The following is a 20,713-nucleotide window of genomic DNA, read 5'->3' as shown; positions in this document are numbered from 1 at the left end:
GCCAAACACTCAATGGGCAAATGTTACAAGTACTGCACTCCTCCTCCATAAATTACCAGCTCATTACAGTAATGCAGCCCATTTAGCATAGGAAGAAGGGGAAGGACAAGAGCAAGATGTAAGAAAGTATTGCAGAAAAAAAGTGTTTAGGGGTAGCAGGATTCATATGGCAAATAAAGCATAAATGTCACGAAAGAAACTGGGGTGGGGACAGGGGGAGAAAGAGGGGGAGATAATGCAGGGAAAAAAGGAAAGAGGAAGGAAGTGAGAGAGAAAAACAGGAGTGGAGGAGGAATAAAAAACAGAGGGTTTGCTGTTATGTGTTTAAGGAGCTTTTCAATCTCAACAGAAGTGCTTTTCATTAGGTTCAAATCTATTATCTGTGCTGGTGTAGGAAAAGAAACAATGGGGAAATATTAATATAGATAGTGGCTACAGTAGGAGACAGAGATATGGACCCTGACAGAAAGACGGAGTGAAGGAGAGAGAGGGGGGAGGTAGAGAGAGAGAGAGAGAGAGAGAATGGTATGAGATGTAACAGTTGTAATTGAATAGTGAACTAGAGCGGGCCTGAGTGCAAGCACTGATTAATACAATTCAAATTGATTGTCTACTAGTAGCTGTGAGAACATCTCATTCTGACTTTCATATTTGAATGTTCAGCATGTTCTCTGTGTGCATGAGTGCGTGTGTGTTTAACAGAGAGCAGTTCTGAGGGGTAGGGAGATAGAGAGTGCCCTCTAGTGCTTGCTGCTTCTTTTACCCCACCTTTATATGGAGATATTGGCTTGTTTTGTGTTCCTTTATATTATCCTCAGTGGTTATCTACACCATAGATATTGTTCTATATCTATGATCTACACACTCAGTAAGCATCGTTGGTTAATGCCTCCTTTTAGGAAAAGCCATCTGCTACTTTATATTTTTGTCTAGTATATAATAAATCTTCCACAGGCTTGAAAATTACCCACTCTAGATATCCCATCATAGTAAACATGAAGTCATAATTAGGTTTTGTCTGTTACTACATTGTAAATGAGCTGTTTTTTGCAGTGTTTTGCATGCTCTCTTTACTGTCAATCAGGAAAAAAATGCACGTCTCCAAAAGTTAAAATACTCTCTCAAAAACCCATTTTATAATCTTTTTTGACAGATCAGCTACTTTTTATTTGCCATATCTTTGATGGTTAGAACATTAGTTAATTTAGGACTGCAATAGGCCATTTTAACATCTTATTGCAGGGCAAACACAGGTGTAATTAGTAACATTAATTATGTTAATTATGTTCCATTTAGGTGGGCCAGGGTGCTGATATGAGCTAGCATGCAAGTCCTGCTCACTGGAATGGCTGTGACACACTGAACAGAACGGGACCATAATTATTTTTGATTAATTTCACCTGTGTTTGCCAAAATGGCTGCTGTGAAAAGGGCCTATTGGCATTGCAAACAACAAAAATAATATTAGTTGTTAAGAATCTAATAACATCCTGCACTTAAAATTGCTACAGTATATGAAGACAGTAATAAATTACCATTCACGCTATTTTCCTCCCAACTTTATCTCTCTGTCTATTTCTCAATATAAATTACAAAGATAGCGCTGCAGAAGCAGTACACAATTATATAGATGAGAGTGAAGATGGCTGAGGGGGCAGAGTCGAGTTCCATTTGCACCTCAGGAGAACCAGAGAAGGATTTATAGTTGGGGTGTGAAACAATCATTCACGTTAGCGAGTCAGGCCCTGCGTTCAATTAGCAATAGCCTGTGTCTCACACTAATTCCCTCCGCCTGTGAGCCAGAAAATCCAGTCAGCATGTGAACAGAGAAACCTCAAGCCTTTCTACAACCCCCCCCCCCAACAATTCATTGTTATTCCAACTGCTTGCCAACAGTGGGGACTCATTTAGACATCTACCTGCATCACACTTTTCAGAAAGCATATTAATTCTGTCTAGCAAGTACATCCTGTCCAAATACTTCAGGAAAAGAGAAAGGTTAGTGGAAAGAGAGGAAAGATTAAAGAAACTATAGTAAGAAAAGCCGTGTTAAGAATGAGAAAGACGGAAAGAGAGAAAATGAACCTCTAAAATCTCTGTCACGAAGATTTTTCTGTTGGAGGAAAAGTTTCCTCCTCCTCTTCCTTCTCCGAACCTCCATCTTCCTCTGTCTGTGAGTCCATCTTCTTTTTTTCTCAATCATCAGGCTCTAATCTCTTTTTCTAACAATATGATGCATTCTCTGCTACATTAAAAAGGGTTGTCACAAATGTTTTAAAGTAGTGCTTTGATGTCTCGTTGTCCACATCATATTAAAAAACAATGCACTGATGAAGGTGAGCAAATCATAAAAGGCTTCATCCATGTATTCCTTGTATTTGTTTCATTATATTTACTTAAAAACAGGCACAGATGTGAGGGCACTTTATGGTGTTTGGGCTATTTAATTCAGTGGTAAAGTCTGATGAAGCCTCGGGGATATAGACCATCAGGTGACCAAAAGAGTGCTCTTTAATTTCATGAAAATGAAGAAAGTTTAAAAAATGACAAAATTATTTTACTTTTAATTATCTTAAAAAAAATTCAAGGTGCCCCTGGGACCTAAAGAACTAGGTTAGCTCTTTAAGTCCCTATCCATGTTGAGGTACTGGAGGGAGTGGCCAGGAGGTCTACTACAGTAACAAAAAAAGCCGTCTTCAGTGCTCTAAATGATCAGATACACTATATAGAAAAAAATATATGATCCTTACTAGGGGTGACCCCGAATATTCAAATATTTGATGCCTCGATCCAAGGAGCCTGATTCAACTGCCAATCTCAATCGAATCTTCGCAGAGGCATTATGAAATGAGGATCATGCCATTTTGGCTATATGGGGGTGCTCAATGTCTGATTTTGCATAGAACGACCCAAACAATGATATCAATATCAGCATATAATACTGTAAATAAAAATGTGAAAAGAAAGAAGCTTTTAATACATATTTTTAAAGTGCGTGAATAAACCGCCCCAATGAAAGATTTAAGTTTCACTTTCCATGATCCGTGACCGACGGAGGAGCATCTTGGCGGCAGAGATTTAAATCTTTAACTGAAAATGTCTGGGAAAAGAAAATCCAAAGTGTGTGTGCAATTTGAAATAGTAAGATGATTCAAAGTAAGATGCAAGTTGAGTGCCACTGCACAATACAGGAGCAATGCCACGATCCAGTGCGTAGCCAACGGCATGATCCGTCCGCCCAATGATCACCAAATCCACACCAGACCAGCAAGCCGTGGCGTTATATGCAACAAGGCAACGTTTGTGGCAGAAAAACATTATGACAAGAGGACTGAAAAAAAAAAGAAAAGTATAGAGCGTGCGCAGCAGGACAGCAGACTTTTGCTCTTTGTGTTCCGCTTCTCGTCACCGGGGGCGCGTGTCCTGCTGACTGCTTAATGGTAGGTGTCCATATATGCGTTGTTTTCACGGATGGGATCGCCCTGCTTCCCAGCATTGCCATTAGTGAGTTTGCCACCAGTTTCTCTTTACTGACCACTGAAAAGCAAAGAAAACAGTCAACACCCTCCTACAACTGTGATGGCTGCAGCTGATTGGATGAACGCGTCACGTGGGGCTGGCTGCTCCCAAATTTCAAAACCGACCATAACAGCGGCTTATTCAGAATACGATCTCGTATTTTACGAAAATAGTTCACCAAAGCAGGTTTCTGAAAACATTTTAAGCGAGAAATAGGCTATGCAGTTGCTGAATCTGTCCTCATTTCAGATTGACAAACTTTATGCAAATGAGGAGCGGCCGGCTCCTCATTAAAGTTGGCTGGATTCAACTTTATGCAAATGAGGAGTGGGCGACTCTAAGCCCCGCTTCTCCAAAGTCCCTACGACACTACCAGAATGCAATGCACGACTGCTCACATAGAAATGTATGGGAAGCGGGGAAATGACGCTGACAATGGACACATTCCATGATGGTCGCCCTCTCCTGGTTGGCTGGATTCAACTTTATGCAAATGAGGAGCGGCCGGCTCAACTCAACGCCTCTCAAAAGCTGACGGAAATCTTTTAAACTGACCTTTGTCGATCTCTTTCGGTGAACTATTTTCGTAAAATACAAGACTGCATTCCGAACGAGCCGCCATTATGGTCGGTTTTGAAATCCTGGAGCGGCCAGACCCTCGTGAGGCATTCGTCCAATCAGCTGCAACCATCGCAGTTGTAGGAGGGTGTAGACTGTTTTCTTTGCTGGTCAATGGTCAGTGAAGAGAAACTGGTGGCAAGCCCACTAGCGTGCAATGCTGCGAAGCGGGGCGATCCCATCTATGAAAACAACGCATATATGGACACGTACTGTGAGCGGTGCACACGCTCCAAACCTCTTTCAATTAATCTTCTACACCCCTGCAACACTTATACAATAAGAAGCTACTCTTTTTATGTCTGTGTCCTAATCGGTTGCATGTTTTCATACAAAAGGAGCTTTACACACAACCTTATCACAGCTGAATATTTCATCACTGTAGTCAGCCCCCCCCTCCCGATTCGACAATCAGTCGACGATAGGCAAGACTTGACGATTCTGCTTCAACTATGTCAATTCTTAGTCGGGGACACCCCTAATCCTTACTTCACTTTTTTTTGGCCAGTGTGTTCCCTCTAACGTGAAATCTGACTACATGTTATTTGTTCATCATCTTTTCTTTTGTTTACTGATTATCAATCAATGCCTTTAAATGTGGAAGTGAAGCTCAAATGAACCCAGAAAACATTAACATTAATTCATTCTTTTTCATTTTGTTTTCCTCTCTTATTTCTTATTTTTTCTTTCTCTCTCGCGCACACACACACACACACACACACACACACACACACACACACACACACACACACACACACACACACAAAAGATGCAATTATGCTCTCATTTATAAACCGATGGAAGGGTTAGTGGAGAAAAAAGGACAGAGAGGCAGGGGGTAATTACTGTATTTTATAGCCACTTCCGACAAAGCAATCTGTTGTGCCGGACAACAGGAACCTTTCCAGTGAGCGTGCTTCACTTCAAAATGTAGCACTTCCTGCTTCTCATTTTAAAAATGCAATCATTATTATCATGTACTGAATTTAAAAATAAAACACTGTACAAACAATACCTAATGAATACTCCTTAACAGTAACAGAAGATACAGCTTTTGCAAAACACTGAAATGTACAGTATATAGTCCAAAATAGCCATAAATGTGTTTTTTTCACACATTATCTCCTTTTACCTCTATAAAAAAAACCTGCAGACAAGAATGAACTGCTCCAAGTAAAAAATATGACGGAGGTTAGGTGTCAAGTATGTACAAACTGTGAGAGTGTGCAAGGTATTGATCCAGGCAGCTGATCAAACCCTTCATTCATTATGGAGAAACAGAGAAGAGGCAAAGGTTTCACACACCTGAATGATTTAGAGGCCACCCTTGTGTACAGTATGTGTGAAATATACAGTTTGTGAGTGTGTGTGTGTGTGTGTGTGTGTGTGTGTGTGTGTGTGTGTGTGTGTGTGCCTGTAGCAAGAAGAAACAAAGAAATAAGAAACCATCTACCTACGCAACTCAGTACAGTAAATCACTGAGAAACTTAGACAACCTTCAAAAAATGAGAGTAGACATGTACACACTAACCGTTAAAAAAGAATTAAAAAGAGCTTGTCTCAACTGCTCCTTTCAGTCTTTTACCTCTTTTTATACTAAAATCTGCCGCATAAAGCAGCTTTTGTATATAGCTTAACTGGTAATACAACAAGCAATATGTCGTCAAAAAATGCACCAGTGGATTTGATGGTCTAACCCCCAAACATTTTGTAAATTATAAAACAGATAAATCTTGTATTTAATGAATACAACCTTCCTCTTTGTGTTTAAACCCCCCAAACCTGAACAACTCCCAACCTCCAATTAACTCTTGTGAGTCCTGAAGCTAAGAAAAAAGAAATCAGCTAATGTAATGTGTACTCTGGACCAGTCGACAATGTTGGATGGACTGCTGCTCAATAGAACATAATGGCCAATTATCCTGCATGGAGGCTAATGGCCCACATTAACTGGCTAGAATATGGGGGTGGGAAGTGGATTATTTAGTAAAACAATGTTTTGTACCCATCTGGAGTTGTGTTTGCGCAGTTTGGGTAATTGGTACACTGCAGCCTGCCTAGGTAAGGTTGAATCATTCATCAAACCGGAGTTGCAGACATTTTAAAAACCAAGGCCTGCCCACATTGTACAGCATCATGCCTCAGAGCCCCAACACGCAGGGGAACTTTTTTTGCTGTGCAGTCCCGCAACATGCTGAAATCTTCCACAACCATGTGTCTGTACATTCATACTGTATTTACTTTAGTTATTCTGTTTATGTTTTTGTTCTATCGTGCTAAAGAGTAGAGATGGGAACATTAGAGAATTTGATTTAGTTCTTTGGGACATGTTTTATTCTAAATCAATTTTAAATTTAAAATCAATTAACGATTGAATGCAGTTGCTAGTTTTGTCTGTGGTAGTTTTTTATTGCACTTGTTGTTGTGTTGAATACGTATCATTTTTAGGCAGAGCTGTTGCATTTTTGCATTAGACTGCCAGTAAATTAAAATGACTGCATTGACCTCATCTTTTTTCCTAACTGAAAATGCATATTCACTCAGACTTTTCTTTTCTTTATTCATTAGAGAGTAACGTTGACCAGGACCAGTTACCTTGACTACGGGTTACCTTAACTGCGTTAACCCCTTTTATGTTTCATACGCAATGGACTGACATAAGTGTAAAACCATCCTTTATCACCAGGAGTCTAAGGGCCCTATTTTAACGATCTAAGTGCACGGCGTGAAGCACCCGGCGCAGGTGCGTTTAGGGCGTGTACGAATCCACTTTTGCTAGTTTAACAGCGGAAAAAAGGGTCCGTGCAGTAGGGGCATGGTTCAAAAGGGTTGTAATTAGTGTCTTAATTAATCATAGGTGTGTTTTGGGCGTAACATGCAATAAACCAATCAGAGCGTCGCTCCCATTCCCTTTAAAAGCCAGGCGCATTTGTACCTTGGGGGAATTGCTATTATGATTGCAGATTTGCTAAGTAGGAAGGAGAGATTTTCAGGAGAAGAAACTGATCTGCTTGTGCGTGAAGTGAAAGAGTGTGAGCAGATCTTATCATAATACTACTTCACATTGTAATATTTTTATTTTTTTATCTTTTGCATGTTTGTGTGTTGCTGCGCGTCCCTGTGTGTGTAACAAGCATAGTCTGCACGTTGCTGTGCACGTGCCCTAGGTGCATTTTACTAATGCACTGTTAAAATAATGAAATGCTGAGTTGACTTTAGACCAGGTTTGTGTTGGTCACTTTCCGCTGTCTCAAGATAGCAATACGCCAAGAATGTACCTGAACATACCTCCCTGTAAGACCAGCACATGGGCGCACAGATGGGCGCAAGTGCATTTGCTATTTAAACGGCATGGGAGATGGACGGGAAATTGGCAACTGCGTCGGTCTTAAACTAGCAAAGACACTTGCGTCGGGCTTTGTGCTGCGCCGGGTGCAAGATAGGGCCCAAAAAGTCTCCAAATGCCTTTTCATTTGTGATGGTTGAATTATTATTTCTCCTTCAGGACAGCATAGTTGGTTCTCCTAAATGAATGTAATGTAAAGTAATTAAATACGGTATTAGGACATTACTTCCTGCGCTATCTTCCCTTTAGTGAGGCCTATAGTGCTAACACTTGTAAAATGACCACAGCCTGCCTGCCGTGCTCCTTTGCCAAAGAAAAGATAATCAATCAATTCTTTTCTCCCATTTAAGGTTTTTTTGAGTGAGTTTTTCCTTATCCGAATCAAGGTCTAAGGATAGAAGGTGTCGTATGCTGTACAGATTGTAAAGCCTCGCAAGTTTGTGATTTGTGATATTGGGCTGGACAAATTTAAATTGACTTGATAATAGCATTATATTGGCCTACTCTAATCATTTATTTTAATTTGTAAATTGTTTCAGAATTGTAAAAGTAAAACCCTTTATTTTTATTTTTATTGTTTCTTTGCCCCATGCTTGTTGTTGAAACATTTTGGCAAAAGCAGCACAAAGCCGGAATATAGCTATATTTATTCTTTTCCTTTACGCCTCCTCCCACATATTGTTTATAGATGTACACTTTGCAGATGATACCTGCTCACGTGTAAACACAAACACAAGCGTGCCGACAGCCAATACCACCTACACATACACACCTACTGTCGAACCTGTTCACCCTCAGCATCTCCCTTCACAATCACCTCCAGAGCAATTAATCAAAGCTTTTTCTTTTTCTTCCACGAGTTAAGCCTGTCACACTTACCTCTCACTCTTTCATCATCCCTTGCTTCTTAAAGAGCCACATGGCGGACAATATGAGCCCTGCGGGGGCGGCGATATGACACAACGTCGACAGAAAGTAGCGGCCGTGGTTTAAATCATACTGACATGCAGATTTATCAGTGTTTAACTTGTCCAAAGTGTCTCCTCTAGTTGGTGCAGATCTGACTGTATGAGCTGGTTGGCTTTCCTCTGGGAGGGCCCAAAGTCCCAGCCAGGCTCAGCTCAGTTCTGTTCAGCTTAGTTCAGCACACAGTCACTGCTACAACATACACAGACATGGAGCGAGTTCACTTCACAAAGGGTCATTTCCACTGTCAACATTTTTGAAGGCCAGTTTCATGAGCTTGACCCTAGTTTCATCACAATCATGATCACATTTGTACGAACTGATATAAAATATTTGGTGGACAATCTTTCTTACCCTCAAATAATGCTTTTAGATATCAATGGTGGAAAAGTGAGCATGTACAGAAAATCCAAGATTGAGCTACTGTATCATTCCTCCTCCCAGTTACTCAAAGCAAAATATTCCATTGTCCTTAACGGGGCTGTCCCAAAGCAATCTGGGAAATGTAGAGAATCAACAACTTAAACACAAGTAGACATGTAAGTTTTAAATTAAGTGGATTAAACAAAATGGTAAATTCCAACACTTTATCATAAAATGAACTGCTGGAATGCACCTACAGTATTATTTCAGACTCTTGATACAGAACAGTGTAAGAGACCCAAGAAAGAACAAGTAAAGCAATATGTGACTTTATTAGGTTTAGAGTAAAGAAAAGCTACATTTTGTTCTTTTTACCACATTTACAAATACTTAATTTAATAAATTGTTGACCAAAAACTTTAGTATTATTCAGCTACTACATAACTGTGTATGGGCTGATAGGAGGCTTCCAAACTTGACCATTTAGTAGCTTTCCTGTTTTGTCTTTATCCTCTCAAAGATATTGCATCTATAATGACCTGGTTCATTTCTGTCTTTCTGCATATACAATAATGACAATATAATGCTGTGTCTTAGATTCTTGCTACAAAGAGTTCTGGAACTAACAACAACGGTATCTGGATACCGTTGTTGTTAGTCCCCTGACAATCATGCATAATTCATCAAGAATGCAGAGCACCTCCTGCACACACACACACACACACACACACACACACACACACACACACACACACACACACACACACAAAGTACTGTACATATGAGCTCACATGCACACATGTATAAGTACTACCATGCTGCAGTCTGACTTTGCATGATGGATGTGATAGTAAACTGGGACCATTGTGGAAGGAATGGGGGTAGGAAAGAATAGTAAAATGAAAGTAAGTAAGTATATGGCCCTGATGAGGGACAATAAGCAGGACTGATACCAAGTCATCATGGATACAGTTTAGGGTAAGACTATGGGCCCTATCTTGCACCCAACGCAATTGACTTTGTACACCGACGCATGTATAATTCCTATTTTGCACCCGACGCACAGCGGATTTTTCCCTCCACAGACTCACGTCGGTAAATTAGGGAATGAACTTGCGCTCCCGGGGCGGTTCAGCAAAAAGAGGAGGCGTGTTCCGCCCCCGCAAACGTTTCCTAGTGCTATTTTGCTGTTTCAGAAAACAGTTCCGCCACAGACCAGGAAAAACCTAGTCTAATGTCAGTGGCGCGTTATTCAGATGTTATTTTAAGGGTGCATGCTTGGCCGTAATGTAAAGTGTGCACACCGCGCATACACTCTGCTTCTCTCATCTCACGGACCCAGCAGTTCCCATTTTTGCAAACCATACATAAATACAAGGAAAAACATGACCTTGTTTTACACAACATTTCCATGAATCATGGATGTGTTGATGACAATGAGGAAATATTAGAGGACTTAAGGAGATGTGATGTTGAACTGCATGTGCTGATGCCACTTAACCCACGTGCCCCAGCAGCAGCACGGGAGAGGAGAGACAGAAGAGCTGCTTCGTCTAGAGCAGGGGTGTCAAACTTAACTTCAGTGAGGGCCACACTGGAAGATGAGAATCACATCAAGGACCAGATGTAGAGTTTACTGACATGGTTTTATTTAAGAGAAAAGTCAGAAAAGGCCGTTACACACCAACCAGACGGCCGACCGTCGGCAGAAAAGCCAATGTGACTGATCAGTCTCCCCTAGTTGGTCCAAAAAGTTCCTCAGAACACACCGAAGAGACGAGACGTAATACGTCTCCATAACAGCAGGCGCCGCTAATCTGTATTGTCGCCCAAAAATGAAAACCGGCAGCTGATTGGACGAACACGTCACGTGGGTCTGGTTTCTCTGGAAATTCAAAGCCAGACTGTCATGGCGGCATGTTCAGAATACGATCTCATATTGTACTAAAATAGGTCACCGAAACGTGTTTCTGAAAACATTTTAAGAGAGAAATAGGCCGTGCAGTTGCTGAATCTGTCTTCATTTCAGATCGACATAGGTCAGTTTAACGGATTTTCATCAGATTTTGAGATTAGTGTTAGTTACGCTCATCCCGCTCGTCATTTCCCGACTGCCCTGTCTCCGACTGAGCAAGTCAAATCGTGCACAAACAAAGTGGCACAAACAGTGAAAAAAGCGCGGGGAAAAAGCAGCTAAAAAACGTCAGGAAAAGTGGCAAAAACATTGAAAAAAGCGTCCGCAACAGTGACAAAAACTTCAGAAAGTGACAAAAAGCTATGTGTGCCAACATTTATTGTGAACCTAAATTGATATGAGGGCCACATCAAAATTTGCGAGGGGCCGGATTTGGCCCGTGGGCCTTGAGTTTGACACCTGTGGTCTAGAGTGAGGTAATCTCGGTCTAATGTCAGATTACATTGCAAAAATATCACCATGCATTCATAACCTCGTGATTCAGTGAGAGTGAGCCCAAAACGTCGGAAAGTATGTTTTTGTGACATTTTGACAAAAAGCAAACGTCGGTCTCCTCGGTTGTAAACCGCTCCTGGCATGCGCCCAGCAAATCCACCATTATAATAGCAATCCGCCATGAAACAAGCGCGCCTGCTTTTAAAGGGAATGTGAGATAACGCTCTGATTGGCAGAGATGTATAGTAACGAAGTAGAACTACTTCACTACTGTACTTAAGTACTAAAAGGCTATCTGTACTCTACTGGAGTATTATTTTTTTCACCTACTTTCACTTTTACTTCAGTACATATTTTCGATATTTAATACTTATACTCCAATACATTTTTTATGTGCTGCATCGTTACTCGTTACTGTTGTGAATTCGTCACGCTACGGAGACTGTGTAGGTTACAGTGTGTGTAGTTACGGCTACGTTAGTTCCGTACGCTAATTACGTAAGTTACGTAAGAAATCCCCGAGATCGCTTCGTGTTTCTTTTCATTACGGTCGCCTGTTCAGAAGTCAGAGATGATGTAAGTTTGTACTCTTTCTATTTAGCTATTGTTAAGCTATTCCTGCGTTGTTTCAGTCTGCAATGAGTACTGAATGTTAACTGTTTTATCCTGTGATGTGAAGCTGCTAGTTTATCTGTATTTTGCTAGCTTGCTAACGTTCCACTGTTCATCACATGTTACTAGCTAGGGTGTGATACGTTTTTTTGGGGCTTTAATCGTTACTGTGCTGGAGAGGATGTTCATAATATATTTAATATTTGTTAATTGGAATTGTGAGTGTCCTTTAGGCTAAAAATTTGACATAATATAAACAATATGATATTCAAACTTTTGACTGCTTTCTTTACTAACTAGCGTCACTGTGTCCACGTTCGGACACTTATTGGCTAACGTTCTATCAAAATATCTGTTCAAATACAAATATAAATAATCTATTAATGTTTTCAGTTAATTTAATGGTGTTAAACTAAAGTGTAACTTTTTACCTTTCTAATGGTATATAGTTTTAACTGTTTACTTTAGCTTTTACTTTACAAGAGCCGGCTAAAGTACGCTATCAACGGTGAATTAGCTGTACGCTACCCTTGGCCATAACCGGACACCCCTATATCTCCTCGCTGTAGCTAGCTAAACACTGGCCGTTGCTGGTTTTTCGGGGGTATTAAGTCCCATCAATGCTGTCAAAACTACCTGATAGTACTTCCGTCCTTCACAATAAAATGACATGCTTCAACAACTCTGAACTATGCAATAAAAGCTCGTTAATTTCCAGTACAGTAAAAATAGAAACTTTTTAGTGGAAAAGATCGTCGCCCGAGCGTTCTTACTTCTTTTCCTCATCAAAGTAAATTTCATATACTAATTAGACATCTAAATGTGCACGTACATATAGGAAAATTCATACATAGATTGTTAGATGGGTATAGATCAATTCTGCTAAATTTTTTTGTGATGATCGGAAACGTAAAGTACCGTGAAAAGACCGGAAAGTGCGTCAGGTCGGAAGTGTCCGAATATGGCCAATAGCAGTGAGTGCTGTCCGAACGTGGACACAGTGACGCTACATAACACAATACTTTTAGTACTTGAGTAGTACATTTTAAAATAAACTACTTGCAATACTTAAACATTTTGAATACTTTAGTACTTCTACTTAAGTGTGGTGCTTAAAGAGCACTTCAACTTCTACTCAAGTCACTTTTTTGATAGAGCACTTGTACTTTTACTCAAGTATGGGTCCCTAGTACTTTATACATGTCTGCTGATTGGTTTATTACACGTTACGCCCAAACCACACCTATGAGTAATGTAACTACTTCAGACCAACCCATTTTAGATTTGCGCCGAGATCCGCCCACAAAGCTACTTGCGTTTGGCGTTTGATGCTTGCGTTTCAGATCGTTAAAATAGGGCCCTATGTGGTATATGCCAATTTAGGGGGCCTTGATTGAGAAGATTAATAAAGTGCAAACAATTTTGAATTGTAAATTCTGAAATGTGCGTCACTTGTTCTTAACCTTCCCCTTTCCCCAGGGCTCGCTCAATCCATGTACATTTGAAAATGTGAGAAACACTTAGAGTATTCCCACTGGGCTTGTCGCGATAGTCAATAAATCAATTAATCGCACGATAAAAAAATGAGCTCATTTATTTTTCCGGCCGCAATAATTTCCATTTGAATGCCTGTTTGTTTTCCTTGTCTCTCGCTCTGTCTCTCTCTCTACCAAAGAGACTGGATGACCACTCTCGGTTCCTTAGCGTAACGATGAGTGAACCCTCTTGTCAGTCGCATGGTCTTTGTGTGGGGAGGCGGGACTCCTGGCGGAGAGAGAGAGAGACAGAGACAGAGAAAACGCTAGTTGAGAGTTGGAGCAGGGTTAAAAAAAAAAAGTATATGAGCGATCTCCGCCGTGTTACTCGGCGTCCTGTTTTCTCCCTTTCATTCCAAAGCACACAGTTGACAACCTGCAGGTGGAGGCGTTGGAGACAGGCTCGGACATACACGCTGCTGTGGACTATGTCTCGCAAGTGGTTTCAGGAAAGTGGCTGCATGTGTCAGACAATGCACAGAAAATTAACCGGTGCAAGCCTACAGCTGTCCGCAGATACAGAGTGCAGAAAGTGTGTCAGAGCCTCCCGGACGGTGAACTGAGACTCCGTTACCTGCTTGTGGTTAACGGTTAATGATCGGTTATTTCATTTCATTGTGCTTTCTTTTGGAAGGCTGGCTGCGAAAAACCGCCACTTACTAGCTAATTAATTAGCCTGAGGTAAACGATAGCTATCAGTAAACAGAAGTGACGTGGTGGCTGGCGTTTGGTGTGTGTGTGTGTGTGTGTGTGTGTGTGTGTGTGTGTGTGTGTGTGTGTGTGTGTGCGTGCGCCAGTGTTTGTGTGTGTGTCGGCCCGCACCCGCGAAGCTCCGACCTGCAGACAGCAGAGGAGCAGAAGAAAGTAGCTGCACCTTCGCCGAAATGAAGACTGAAAAACAGATTATGGTGCAAACATTTACTCGCCATGTGGCAGATAGCCACATAGATATAGATAGATATAATTTATTAATTATATATTTATTTATAATTTGATATTATATATATGTATATGTTTAATAAATAATTGTGAAATGTAGTACAGAGTCTGTAGTCTATCGCACAAACACTCGACGAATGCTGCAAACATTTGACAGCCAGTATAAATTACCTCGGAGAACATACGTGTCACAAATGGCTATTCCACAACTGTACAACAGCGTGAAAGACGACATACTAAAGGACATCAAAGACATATTGTGGATATTTAAAATGTCTTACAGTTCCAGTGTTAAATATTCTTTAGAAATAAAACTTTATTGATCTTTGAAAAGGTATACCTGCATTATTATGCCATTATCATTATATTAGATGAAAATGGTCTCAGAACGACAATATTATCGTTTATCGCAATAATTTCTGGGACAATTTATCGTTCAGCAAAATTTGTTATCGTGACAGGCCTAATTCCCACAATTTTGACAAAGTTGAAAAAGTTTTTAAGATACTGCTCGTAACCAAGGGACAAATTAATAGTGTGGTGCCCACCCTTCATTTCAGAAATCAATGTGATTGTGAAACTGCCAGATCAAAGTGGAGACCTGCATCATTCTATCACGTTTAATCAAAATCCATTGAGTGGTGACTGAGATATCGCAAGTGACGGATGGATAAACAAACAACCAGATGGAGACCGATTCTCAGTCCAAGACAGAAAGAGCCATTTGCCCACAGATACAGAGAGAAATGTGCATAGGCACATTGAACCTTATAGCAGCGAGTGAGCAATTCAGAGATGGAAGGCAGCAGTGAAGGGAGGGGGGAGAAGGTAAGCAGTCTTGTTGCGCAAGGCGACAGGGGGTCTGCCTTTAGATGGATGGGTCCCAGCTATTGATAAGGTCAGACCTCATTTGCGCCAGACCTTTTACATTTTGCGAAATGTTGGCCTAGCCATTGGACTGTCAGGAGCAATTCGTCCCTGTGAAAAATGGACTGGCTCATTGAAAACTGTGACTCCATCGTAAAAGCATGAGGCCTTGGCGCTGTGCTGCTACTGTAACTCGTCATATAAAACCCTCCCAGCCCAGCCTCTGCCTATTTCAAATATCCACTATGCTGCTGTCTATCTGGCTAACTCCCTCTCCACATCATAGCAATATTGTCTCGATGTCAGGATTTTCTAGCCCGTTTTCCCCAACATCACAGGTTGTCATTCTGGTTGTTGTATTTTCAAAACCTATTCTCAGGTGCAACCCACCAGTATTTTCTTTCAACTGATCTCCCCTATCTATTGCTGTCTGCCTTTTCTCTGATTATAGCACAGGAAAAACACACCACACAAACAATGGGCCTTTCAAGTAAGAAAAACAATCCAGAGTGCTAATTTAATTTCACAATCAGGCTTTCACAGCGAGCATAAGTCAAGACTATGTGGACTATGTCAAGGTTAAATAAGGCAGAGAACATCTGACGTGTAGCTGTGTGTGATGTGTGGGTATTTATGTGTGTGACACAGTGGCAAGACTGTCTCTAGTGAGATCTGTCTCATAATGTAAGTAGGGGTAGCATATTAACCTCGCAGGGGCAAAAGAACAAGCGGGAAGAAAAAAATGGTGTGCAATCAGAGAAGTGGCGTGTATGGTCATAGAAATGGCATCAGCCTACTCGTCATTTAACCCTTATTGACCCAAAGACACTCATCGTTCCTGTGTCGGCTACCACCATCAATGAAAGGCTGCACTTGCAGAAGGTCCTGTGCTTTGTATAGACATGTAACACAGTGTTGTTACAGTGTGTATTTTACAGTATGCAAACACATATTTCACACATTTTAATAAGATTAACATCACCTCATTATTCTTGCAGGTTTTCCAATTTTATAACTTAAGGCACCTATGAAAATGGGGCTTTACTTATGAGCACATTTTCAATCTATTTCTTTAACAGAGCTTGTGTGGCCTGTATGACAAAGCTGTGCCTAAGTGGTAATTCATTTACTTGTGGAGGGAAACATTCAAGGGCCATTAATTTATGCAGTAGATGCTTATACCAGCGTAAAGCACATTCCCTAGACTGTCCAGCACACAATTCAGATGAGGACGGCATCTAATTTGTTTAAAAACCAGCCGATCCATGTCAGCTTTTAATCTAAAATACAACCACTTTTGATTAAATTGGACTTTGTGCATCACAAACCACCCCATATATCAAAGGGTATAGGAATTCACTTTATTTGACTTTTTTTTTTTCATCCGTTCATCATTAAAGTACATAAAAAATCTGACCCCTCCTACTCCTTTGAACAAGGACATATAACTTGAGTCCGGAGGACTGTAACTCCCTACACTAAGACACCAATCTGGCAAAACTCCAAGGCACAGTAAAAACAGCTTCCATAAAATAAGGCTACCATCAGTGTTTCAAATATGCAATCCAATTGCATCTCATCAGCCCACTGGTCACTTCCATAAAAGAGTGCTGTCTGCACAATTCCCTGAGTTCAGGGTTTATTCAACAGCATTTCTGAAAGGTTTAAGACACAACAGATCAACTGGTTTTCACCAGAGAAGCTGTGCACCGAGCATCCACTCCCTAACAAGGTGAGTAAGCAGTTGTCCTGGCTTTGAGTAGAGGGCATTTTAACTATATCCACCTTAAACAAAACTACAGATGTACTTTCAGCTCCAATATGCCTATTTAAAAAATATGCTGCAGCGACAGCAGCACAGAGCAGCAACGGTACATTGTTACAGATCAAAGCAGCAGCGGCCAACTGAAGGTAATGAGAGGGCTGCATGTTGAAAAACACAAGGCACTGACTGTAATGAGTTCTACAAAACAGATGAAAACGCTAAGGGCACCAGTGTTGTCTGTGATGCTGTATAGAGGTAGGTGTCTTGCCAGGTAGAGGAAAGTAAATCCTCTAACCACATCCACCATAGACTGCAGACATCTAGCATGACTGAGGCTGATACAGACCTCGGGCTAATTCACATAACAGGCCAGATTGGTGTGTCTGCACGGCCTGGCCTCAACATGTTTACATTGGAACTAAGTCAGCATTAGTCATTAGGGGCGCAAGGAAGAACCAAATCGAGCGAAACGACACTGTCATGGATCCATGCAAACATCATATATACACGTATAAATGTATAACTTAAATTATTTGTCAAAATCTCATTTTTGACAAGAGCCAAAACACAAATAAAAAAGCCTCAGTGTTAGACATTCAGAGTATTTGCTGTGAGGTATAACACCCAGTTAAACAAACAGTTAGTTTGTTGAAGCTAACTGAGGCAAAGTTTTATCACCATGCTAAGGTAGTAACTGCAAGCCAAATAAAGTATCTGTTTGGGTAGGAAAAAAGAAAGCGGCCTATCATACAGAGGGTCAGCTAACCCCTCTGGTAGTAACACTGCTTCAGCTCTAACATTTGGCACTTAGTGCACATGTTTCATGAAAACTGTATTAAAAATGAAAACAAAAGTGATGGAAAGAAAAAGAAATCTATTAAATCCAGAAAAAACAGCTGCCATCTAGGTAACCACATACAGTTGTTCTTCCTGGCACGGTGTGAAGTTAATCGTGCATGAAAATGGAGGAGACAGTCACGGACCAAATTCCAGCAATGTAAGCTTTCCATGTCAAATCACATTATAAACAAACTGCATTCTACCAATTTCAATGCAAAATTATAAAGGTTCTATCATCAAGATTATTAAGCAACTTAAGCTGAATTCAAGCCGTACAATTAAGTTGCCATTCAATTCAAAATTCAGTTCAAAATGCTCAGACAGAAGTTCAATAACTATAAAAAAAAAAAAAAAAAAAAAAAAAGAAAAGGGAAAAAAGAAAAGTTGCCTGAATAGCAGTCAGTAATAATTGTGAGATTCCTCTCTGCCTTCTGCACTGTTCCCTGTGGGCATGATCGGCTCCCGGCATATCATAAACCTGCAGTGCACGTATTATATCCTTGATTCTGACTGGCCAGGACGATAATATTGTCTTCTCCTGCATCTCCCTTTCCAGGCTAATAGCCTGCTAGCTCTAGCGTAGGTGGCTGGTTGACCCTGACTGCTGCTATATCAGGCAGAGACCTCTGAGCTGAAATCAATAGCTGGTGCTGAGGATAGAGCTTGTTTGTCACCCTGTCCCTGGTCTGTCAATCACCATCCTCCATCCGCTGCAGCCATGTAACCTGGCTGTTGGGTTGTCCATGACAAAGCCCTTGGAAAGACATAATGTCAGATCATTTTCGATTAGGATGCTGCTAATTGCAAGATCCATTAGCTCAAATGTTTGTTAGGAAAGGCAGGCTGTAAAATGTGGATGGAATTCAGCATGCAAGATGACATTTGAAATATGCATTTTTGCAATGATACATTCATTCATTATAAAATAGCATTTAGCACTGTCTAACATTGGTGATCAACCTATTGTTCAGTAACACAAAACAAACATACTGTACAAAAAGTAAATTGCTGTTTTTAAACAGGAACATTACACAGCAATTTCTGAATTTGGTTTAGGCAGACATTTCCAAACCAGCAGACCATTTTGAGAGAAAACAAAAGGCTGATCCATATGACCTTACTCATAATCTGAAGTAACACTTCACCGGGTCATTCATGCAAAATATCACAAGAAAATCTGACTATGAGTTAAATGTAAGGTTTAAAACATACTATAGTGTAGTATTCACCTGTAAACACTGATCACCTGTAAATTCCATTAATTATGGTATTTTTCATCTGAAATCTAAAATAGTTATTTACTGTAATGATAGTTCTATGAGTACAGGTTTAGCCGTTGAATGGGGTTCTATAGGATTAGCATAATCTTAGTACAGTACGTCAAAAAACTTACATTTTGCATCCACATGCTCAGTGATGCTAATCAACTTTAAAGGGGCTGCCCTTTTTAAAGGGCAAGGATCATCACACTTCTCATCCACAATGTCTGACTCATTACAGGGTTTTCTGTGTGATGATTTTGTAACACATCAACATGGAAGGTCTCTATCGCAGCCAGCATTCTCACCAGAGGGAAATATGCAATTGTAAAAATCATTACCAAAAAATAGATTGATAGAAAGATTCAATGGCCATACTGTATAGTGTGCTTTCACAAAGTAGTCTCTATTTAGTTCTTTCTAAAAAAAACACTGAGACATGAGAAGTGAGTTAATCTATATAATAATCTATATAAAGAAAAGGGAAGTTGACAAGCGTAGCACCTCTCTGTAAAGCGTTATGAGGTATTTTCACAAGAAAGACAGCAGGCTCTCAAGAAACGTTGCCGGTGCTCAGAGGTATTTGGAGGTGGCTGCAGGCACTTTGAAAGAATTGATAAAAGCTTAACAAAAAGAAATTAAAAAAGACACTGCCCAACAGCTTTAACAGCTCATTTGAAAGGGTGTCAAGAACCACCACAAACTCCACTTATCACTGGATGCTGGCACCTCATTCCCTGTAGGAAATGTTTCAGCAGAGTGGTTGAAAACCAATCTCTCCTCGAACCCAACATTAGAACAGATTTCTGGCACATGACAATTGACAGTAGAACGTGAGAGCCTCCTCTTTAATAGAAGCTGAACAAAAGAGAGCACAGATCCAATGGAATCAACTCTTCTCTCCCTCTGGAACCTCTCTGTAGGCAGTAGTGCTTTCGCTTGACTTGGATTAACTCAGACGCACCTGCCAGTCCCTCTCAGGGTCCAAGCCTAAAGGAGCTGTCCCGGGTAAGGCACTGCACCTTTAGCACAGTTCACCTAAGAAAAATCTCCTTGATATTTGGGGATTGATTGAAAGAGCCAGTAGTACCTGAGTCCACTGTGCCTCCCACATTGGAAGGCAAATTGAATTTAATTCATTTATTTAATTTATACTTTTTAGAGAGATTCCCAGTGGGGAAATTCAAGTTTTCGCTCTGTTGTTAGAACACACTACACACAGGCCTGAAATACACACACACACATGCTCAGGTCCTATGCATGCACAAATGGAGAGATGTCAGAGTGAGGGGGCTGCGACTGCTAGATAGGCGCCCCGAGCAGTTGGGGGTTCAGTGCCTTGCTCAAGAGCATCTTGGCAGTGCCCAGGGGGTGAACTGACACCTCTCCAGCAACCAGTCCACACTCCGTATTTCAGTGACCCTCCGGTTCCCAACCCAACTCCCTACGGACTGAGCTACTGTCACCCCAAAATGGTGATGTGAGTGTTAGAATATGCTCTTTTGGGACTTCTGAAGGTCAATGCAGCCATAAAAAAACATTCTGAGGACCTGAGGATGCAGGGAGGAGTTTTGTTATTTTAACAAAACAATGGGTAAGTTCTTCTTGACTAGGTTGGGGACGACAAAGGCACATGGTATTGCCATCATGTAGAAAAATGACAGAGCAGCATGT

At 40.8% G+C, this 20,713-nt stretch overlaps 1 protein-coding gene across 3 annotated transcripts in view; it reads right to left on the bottom strand.

Moving 5' to 3' along the window:
* fbxl17 (F-box and leucine-rich repeat protein 17) overlaps positions 1 to 20,713 on the bottom strand; it is a 240,534-nt gene that overhangs the window by 36,959 nt on the left and 182,862 nt on the right. The window contains exon 10 of one of the 3 annotated variants that reach the window (XM_031305468.2): positions 18,230 to 18,534. The exons of the other annotated variants lie outside the window; for them this stretch is intronic. Within the exon in view, the coding sequence (XP_031161328.1) occupies positions 18,470 to 18,534 (65 nt within the window). The 3' untranslated portion in view covers positions 18,230 to 18,469. Of the gene's footprint in view, positions 1 to 18,229; positions 18,535 to 20,713 lie in introns of those variants that run through there. 3 annotated transcript variants of the gene reach the window in all.

The sequence above is a fragment of the Sander lucioperca genome, chromosome 2 (assembly GCF_008315115.2).
Source record: "Sander lucioperca isolate FBNREF2018 chromosome 2, SLUC_FBN_1.2, whole genome shotgun sequence".
In the NCBI taxonomy this organism is placed as follows: domain Eukaryota; kingdom Metazoa; phylum Chordata; class Actinopteri; order Perciformes; family Percidae; genus Sander; species Sander lucioperca.
The sequence above is the reverse complement of the archived record's forward strand: the minus strand, read 5'-3'. Positions and strand labels throughout refer to the sequence as shown.